Source organism: Rhea americana, unplaced genomic scaffold (assembly GCF_003343005.1).
Source record: "Rhea americana isolate MKP2758 unplaced genomic scaffold, rheAme1 scaffold_96, whole genome shotgun sequence".
NCBI classification, from domain to species: Eukaryota; Metazoa; Chordata; class Aves; order Rheiformes; family Rheidae; genus Rhea; species Rhea americana.
Genome location: NW_028187155.1, coordinates 22,611 through 29,737, shown reverse-complemented (window position 1 = coordinate 29,737; position 7,127 = coordinate 22,611). Strand labels below are relative to the sequence as shown.

At 53.7% G+C, this 7,127-nt stretch overlaps 2 protein-coding genes across 2 annotated transcripts in view; one reads left to right on the top strand and one right to left on the bottom strand.

Moving 5' to 3' along the window:
* Positions 1–4,729, top strand: part of LOC146584212 (PHD finger protein 13-like) — a 6,810-nt gene extending 2,081 nt beyond the window's left edge. Inside the window, exons 2-6 of the mRNA XM_085325099.1 lie at positions 532–713; positions 1,168–1,260; positions 1,441–2,056; positions 2,441–2,464; positions 2,630–4,729. Coding sequence (XP_085181225.1) covers positions 532–713; positions 1,168–1,260; positions 1,441–2,056; positions 2,441–2,464; positions 2,630–2,856 — 1,142 coding nt within the window. The 3' untranslated portion in view covers positions 2,857–4,729. The remainder of the gene's footprint in view (positions 1–531; positions 714–1,167; positions 1,261–1,440; positions 2,057–2,440; positions 2,465–2,629) is intronic.
* Positions 4,730–5,246: 517 nt separating this feature from the next.
* LOC146584211 (uncharacterized) lies at positions 5,247–7,126 on the bottom strand (the record flags this gene model as incomplete). Its single annotated transcript, XM_085325098.1, has 1 exon — positions 5,247–7,126. A coding segment is annotated over one exon (1,038 nt), but the record flags the coding sequence as incomplete, so codon positions are not given.
* Between the last annotated feature and the right edge of the window lies 1 nt (position 7,127).

The window sequence follows — 7,127 nt, the reverse complement described above, 5'->3', positions numbered from 1 at the left end:
CATCGCCCCCCCGGGGAAGGGCTGCCCCCGAGGCGCCCCCCCGCGAGCCGTGCGGAGCGAGGACGGGGTCCCCCGGGTGTACCCCGAGCCGCGCCCCCACCCCGGCCTCCGGGCGGGGGGCGGAGGGCCCGGCCTGCGGCCGCAGCCGGGCGGCTGAAACCCCCTTGCAAAGGAGCCTCCTGCGGCTTGCGGAGCCCCTACCCACGCCCTGCCCTCCCTTTCTTTTTTTTCCCTGCCGATTTAATAGTTAACTCTAGCAGTTCCTTCCCCTCCCCTCTTCAAAGCTCGGAGGAAGAGGCCCTGAGCAGCGCTGCGCTCCCCTCGCGCTGCGGTTTTTGCTGTGAACCCCCTGCTCCGCTCCCCTGCGGGGATGTCCCTGCTGTGGTGGGCCTGGGCCGGCTCCCTCCGCTCATCGGGGATCTCTGCTGCAAGGGGACCGAGCCCCAGCTGTGTCTGTGGGGTGCTAGAGATGTGGTGGTGGGACTGCCCAGTCTGGGCCCTGGGGAGTCTGCTCTTTGCTGTTACCCTGAGTACATACCTGTTGCCATCGGGAGCGGGTTGGTGCTTTTCCACCCTTTTTCTTGGGGAGACAGTCACGTAGGGCTGGCTCTGTAACAGGCTCCTGGCGTTTCCCTGGGAGGGAATCCTTCCCAGTGGATCCTGACTTCAGCTGCTGTTACTCCACTGTAAGAGCCGGAGAGCGTTCAGCAAGGGTGGGTCCCTGGAGTTTAATCTCCAAGACTTTGTCCCCAGCTACACTGAACTCTTCTGGTTGATTCCTAGAGTAGCAGGGGAATCCTGAAGTGCTTGATACAGTCCCAGCTGCAGTTGCTTTATTCCTGTGGCACCGAGTCAACAGGYTATGTGGCTGGGAGTGGATGTCCCCCAGCATCAGGGACTCTTGTGGCTTAGAAACCACAGACTACAGCACACRTTTGCCTTTACTGGGTGTCCCCTGTGATAAGTGAGTTTTAAAGGAAAGGGCTGTCGCTATCATGCTAGATCATGCATATGGGAAGGACGGCTGTTCAGATGACCTGAGAATCATATGCTTGTTTTATAATTGCCTGATAATCTAGGGCTGTGTGCCRGGGTTAGTTGTGATACTTTATTTGGTTCAGGTGGGGGTATCTGGAGAGTTTAATCAAAAAGTGTCATTTGTTGCAGCCGTTGCAGAAACGACAGAGAACTGTGGAGGATTTCAACCAGTTCTGCACCTTTGTTTTGGCCTATGCAGGCTACATCCCGTACCCTGAGGAGGTAAGCAGGCTTATGCAAAAGGGATCGCTCCTTGGGCTCTCTGCCATGTGCAGACCCATGTCCTTAGCTCTTCTTTTACTGGAGGTCAAGGACATTGTCYGTTCCCAACCCCTTCTTCTTTATCCCTGAATGTCAATGCTGTGGTTCCTGGTGCTAGTTTGGTGCCTTTTCCTCCCGCAGAATGAGCCCTGGACCCACGGAGGTAGCATGAGTCCCCAGAACAGTACAGGCAGCACTCAGGACAGTGATAGCTGGGCCTCATCCCATTCCTCTGATTGTCACATCCTGCCAGATGACCGGAGGAGCAGGAACACCTTGGCCAAGGGGGCTGTGGACAACAGTCTGTTCATGAACTGTCCTGCCTTCCCCACCAGCTTCTATGATGTCAGGCCCCAGCAAATGAAACGGAAGAAACCACCAGCAAAGAAACTAATTTTGGAGCAGGAGACAGAGAAGAGGGTGCCACTGAACACTGGGAAAGGCTTTGGGGTCGACCAGGATCAGGYGAAGGAGTTGGTTGCGCTGGGGGGACAGGTGCTTCCTCTTAAAGAGCAGTCCTTGGAGCCTTCCATCAAACCATCTGGGGACCCTCCACCCAACTCCCTCCTGGAAGAGCTGATGAAGGAGGAGAAGGACTGGATGCCGGGCATACAGGGGACCGAGAAGCCAGCAGGAGATGATCTTCAGCTAAAGGAGAACGAACCTTGTCCTGAAGGGAGGAAAAGCCCTAGTTCTTGTAGTACCTTGGACCAAAGCGAAGGGGAAGATGCAAGCAGAGCAAGCTCTCAGCTTAGTGGTGAGTGTGCAAATGAGTATGTCTAGGGAGTTTGGAGGGCCCTGCTGTACTGGTCAGTGCCAAATATTGTCATCCCCTCTCCCCCTCCCAGCTGGAGCTACCCAGCTGCAAGGAGAGCTTGTAGATAGTCCAGGCCTCTTCCAGCAAGGAGCTTTAGGAACTATGTTAGGGRCCTAGGACAACTGGAGAGGAAAGGCCAGGGAGCTGGTCAGTCCTTTAGGAGGAACCTTCTACTCTGTAGAGTGAATGGTACRAACTTGAAATATAGCTCAAAGTGGGGTGTAGGGGCACCTTGCTGGTCTGGTATTTATTTATTCTCTCTCCTCTTTTTTTTTTTTTTTTCCTTCCTCCCCTCCTTTGCAACTTCAACCGTTGAATTCTCAGCCACTCCCAGCACCAAAGCAGAAGGTAAGTTGKAGACTCTTCTGTTTAACACTGATAGAACTGGCTTAGGCTTGTTTAGAGGTGGTGCTGAGCCCTTAGAGGCTTTACTCCCGTTGGACTAGCTTGGCCATAGTTCTGGGAGTGGATGGTAAAATCGTTTCTGACTGGTGTTTGCCTCTCCCTGACCAGAGGATGACGCCTGGGATCTGATCACCTGCTTCTGCCTGAAGCCCTTTGCAGGGAGGCCCATGATTGAATGTAACGAGTGTGCTACCTGGATCCACCTCTCGTGTGCCAAGATCCGCAAATCCAACGTGCCTGAGGTTTTCATCTGCCAGCGATGTCGSGATGCCAAGCAGGAGATTCGCCGCTCGAACCGAGCTCGGACGGTGCCCCGCAAGCGTTTCTGTGACTGAAGCCCTTCCTGAAAAAGGAGGTTGGGGGGGTCCTTTTTTTAAGCCGAAGACTGTAGCCCACTTTGGCTAGACAATCAGTGCACAGTGATGGTAGAGGGAGGGACGGCCCACTGTGCTGGACTGCCCTCCTTGCACGTCCAGCTCCTGGAAGCTGCCACGTGCTTCCTCCCTAGGGATTGTGTTGACCGTGGGGCTTGGTTACCCCAGAGGTGCAAGGGGAAAGGAGGGTGGTCCAGCCATGCACTAATTCACTCAGAAACATCTCTGTCCTTGCACAAACCCGGCTCAGTGCCTTTCCCCCTGGGCAGCCAAGGAGAACCTAGCCCAAATAGTTTCCTTGTGGTGTGGTGGAAGCTTACAATTATCCCGAGATGTGACTCCCTTTTGTCCTTTTTCCTTAGAATTTTCCTTTCCTTGCCTTGGACTTTCAGGTGGGCTGTGATRGTAAAGCCCCAACGACCCAAGTTCTTTTCCAGCAAGCAGGCATAGCCCAGGCAAGCTTCCTTCATGTAGCACTCCGCTTTTAGAGCGGGAGGGGAAGGAATTAGTCCTACTAGCACCTGAACTAGACTGGGCTGCTCTGCATTGGCTGTATTGGCGGAGCTGGCTGATCAGCCTTGTAGGATGCACAGGGGAGACATTATCTTTGTCCCATGGTGCTCCTGGTTTTGGTTGCTGTGTCCAAGGCCAGGATGGTTCTGTTGGGTCGGGAACAGAGCGCAGCAAAAGCATCCAGTAGTAGACAGAGGTCAGTAGTTCGCCCCCATCACTGACTGAGCTCCAGGGTGCTGCAGCTTGTGTATGTAACACCTGAGAGCATCTGTAAATAAGTTGTGAAACAACCTTTTAGACTATTATGAAGGCAGTTTTTGCTAACAAGTCCTCCCTGGTTTAGATTTTCCAGTTGCACTGAAGACTCCTGTGTGAAAGGGACATGGGATTTGTGGTAGGAGACCTAAACAGTTATCTTCAAAGCTGGCCATGGTAAGGGCTTGGGAACCCTTTGGAAGGAGGGAGCAGGAGTGTTATGGTTAGTTTTCCATTTTTTCCACTTCAGCATTAAAACAACTGAATCTTGTGTGCTGTGGCCATCTCCAGCATGCAGGACTGTCTGGTGAAGCATCTGCTTAAACACCAGCTAGATGCTGAAACCTGAGCTTAGAGAGCCAGGTACAGGCAGGGCCTTGTTTCTAAGCTCTCCCTTCCTTGGAGAGTGTTGTTTTTCTCCTGGGTATGTAGGGTGAAAGCTCATTTCTCATCAAGAGTGGGCCTTGAACCCCTTCTGCTATGCAATTGCTGCTCTGAAGATGTGGGACATTCCCTCACCAGGCCCCCTTTTAGGTTCCTAAGTGGAAGGCTTTTCCCTGTTGCCTTCCTTTCTCTGTGAGCAGTGTGTGTGTGATCTCCTGGGGCCCTGTGTGCACTAACTGTTGGATCCCACCTACTGCCTCCTCACAACCTCTCCAAAGAGCCTGGCCCACGTGCCTTCTGCACTTTCTGTGGGGGACACAGATCCTGCTCCTGTCCTGGTGACACGTGGCTCAGCCCTTGGTTCTCTGCTGTCCAGAGCAGGGCGTAGGACAGCCTGGATTTGCCGATCTCGTTACTGTTTTTCTAAACTGGGTTCTTTCCTACTTGCACATCTGGTTACTGTGGGACCACAGCTAGGGGAGAGTGTGGGGCAGCTGCCTGTTGCTCAGCAACCCCCGGGCTGGTCCCTGTGCCTGTCTCCTCCTGTGGAAAGCCTGGGCCCCAAAAGTGCTTTATGTTTTTATAGTTGCTTTGTATTGATATGTAAAATAGCAAATTCTGGTCCTTGCCCTGTGGAGTGTGGCTGGAGTCATATGTATATAATAAAGTACTTTTGTCATAACTTTGGTGACTTTGGCATAGTTTTGTGACCTCATCTGTAACCTTCCTCTGGGCCTTCAAAGTGTTCCCTGGGCTTCATCTCTTCTGCTGTGGCTGCCCCTTCATGGGCTCATGAGGTGAGGTACAGGCTTGGGGAGGWCAGGGGGGATGGACAGGCAAGAGGACTCACAGATGTAGGCTGTGCTGGCATGTCATCTTGGGATTTGAGGCAGGAGTGAGGAGATGGGCAGACGTAGGAAAGTAGGGAGTCAGCTTTGAAGAACTGGAGGGGAGTGGGTGTTGGCAACAGGACCCAGGAGGGACACTTCCCTGCAAAGCAGACACTACTTGTACCCTAAGTTGGACGAGGAGCTGGACATGATTTTTGCTAAGTGGTTTCTTTTGCCAAACTGTTAAAGGCCTCCTTTCTCTGCCAGTGCATTTTTGGGTGTGAAAAGCAACACCACCTAGCCCTGCTCTTCCCTCCAGGTAAGCCTGGCTCCCTTCCACGTAAACACCGAATTGTACAAGTGACAGAATGACTGACCAATGACTGTTTTATTTAGCAGAGCAGATCATGTTGGTAACCATATAGYAGCTACCCCCTTTCCCTGCTGCAGAGAATGGGAAAGCTTTACAGGAATGTCTTCTGGAGGTCCATGGTATGGAGTCAGCCTCTCGGGCAGTATCTTCCCAAATCTACAGCCAGGCCTCGCAGAGCTGCCATTTCAGAGCAAGTCCCCCCACTTCATGAATGTTGTGGGCTGACTCCAAAGAAACAGTAGGTCTGAAGGCAGGGAAGGGGCAAATTCCCTTTACTACGAGTGTTAAGGCACATAATGGTTTCGCTCAAAAGCCGTATTTTGTTCTTGCGTTCTGACAGATCTTACTTGGCACTATCTCCACCGTGGAGTGAAATTAAGATTTAGTCACAACAGCAGTCTACACTTTTTTTTTTCTTAGTTATCCAGTTTTTCTCCACAAAATAAGTAAGTCTAGTATTCCAGCATAGAGACATCACTGGCTTTCCCTGGAGATCCAGATGCATGCCAGCTTTTATCAGACAGAGAAATAGGTTCAAACTGGAGATACAATTGGGAGCAGAGTGAGGGAAAGTGCTGGGGTTGACACCAGGCCCAGCTCCAGGCTGTTTTTTCTTCAGCAGGGCAGGAAGAAGTCATCATTTGTAGGGACCATTATTGAACCAGGGCCTTGCTAGTGCAACTTCTTGAGTCTAGCTGCAGTTTTGCTGGGGCTGAGCCATAGAACAGTCTAAGAACAGCAGAAAAATTGGGCATTGTTTCTGTTCTAGGGGCCAAAGCTAGGATCGTGTGGCCAATCCAAATCCAAGAGAGCATCTTGGAAAGCAAGGAAGAAGGGTCTATTCTTCCTTGGCCAAGACAGAGCTGCTTGCCTTCCCTTCAAGGTGGGGTATCACCGCCTCAACGTAAAACTTCTCCAGCTTGGGCACYGTCTGCCCCCAGAACTCAGGATCAAAATCTACAGGTGCCACAGCCGTCTCCCTGTTGGTGTGCACCACAAAGTCGGCACTCTGGAAGCCGGCAGCCGCGAGCTGGCACTGCACCTGAGTGTAGTAGGCATGATCCCTTTTCAGCAAGTAGGAGTCTCCATCCACCTCCAGGCAGAAATCTTTGTCCTTGCAGGCCTCTCTTACTGTCTTGTTCCTGTGCTTGTAGGGACACTTGACCTCCAGGAGCCCCAGGGACTTCCCTGTATCCACCTCTTTGATGATGCCATCTGGGCTGGCTGCAAGCCACTCTTTCCCYTTGTGAATGAAGAGGCCACAGTCTTCCACCCTCACGGGCCTGCCCATCTTCTGGGATTTGAGCTGCTCGTAGGCCTGCACGGCTGCCTTCTCGTTGCGGATGCCCCACGACATGGCTGGYGTCTGCACCCCGGGGCCAGAGCTCACCACCGCTTTGAGGTACGACTGAGGCACCTCATCTGTCTTCCCGTTGGCAAATCTGCTGTTGGCAATCCTGGGGGCAACAGAGGCCGTGATGCGATTCTTCCGCCATTCGTACCACGTGGGATTGCTCCGCTGGCCCCGAGTCTCCCTTTCTACCCGCTGGATGTCCTGGCTCTTGAGGGGAGGCAGAAAACTGTCTGAGGCTCCGTTCAGGTGAGAGCCAGGCGGTTTCCTTGAGGAACACGGGTCAGATCTGGCCCGAGCTGTGGCTCCTCCGGCCTCGGGCCGCTTCTTCTGGGTTGTGGAGGAACTCTGGCTGGGTGCTCGGCCCTGGTCCCCAGCGTCTCCTTGGGCACCACGGGATGCCGCGGGTCTCGGCTGAGACGGGTTTGCCGTGGCCGCTGACCGCCGGCTCGGGCCGGCAGCCCCGGCGGCTGCAGCGCTCCCAGGCCGGCCGCCTGCGGCCGCTGCCCGGGCCCGGGCCGCCGAG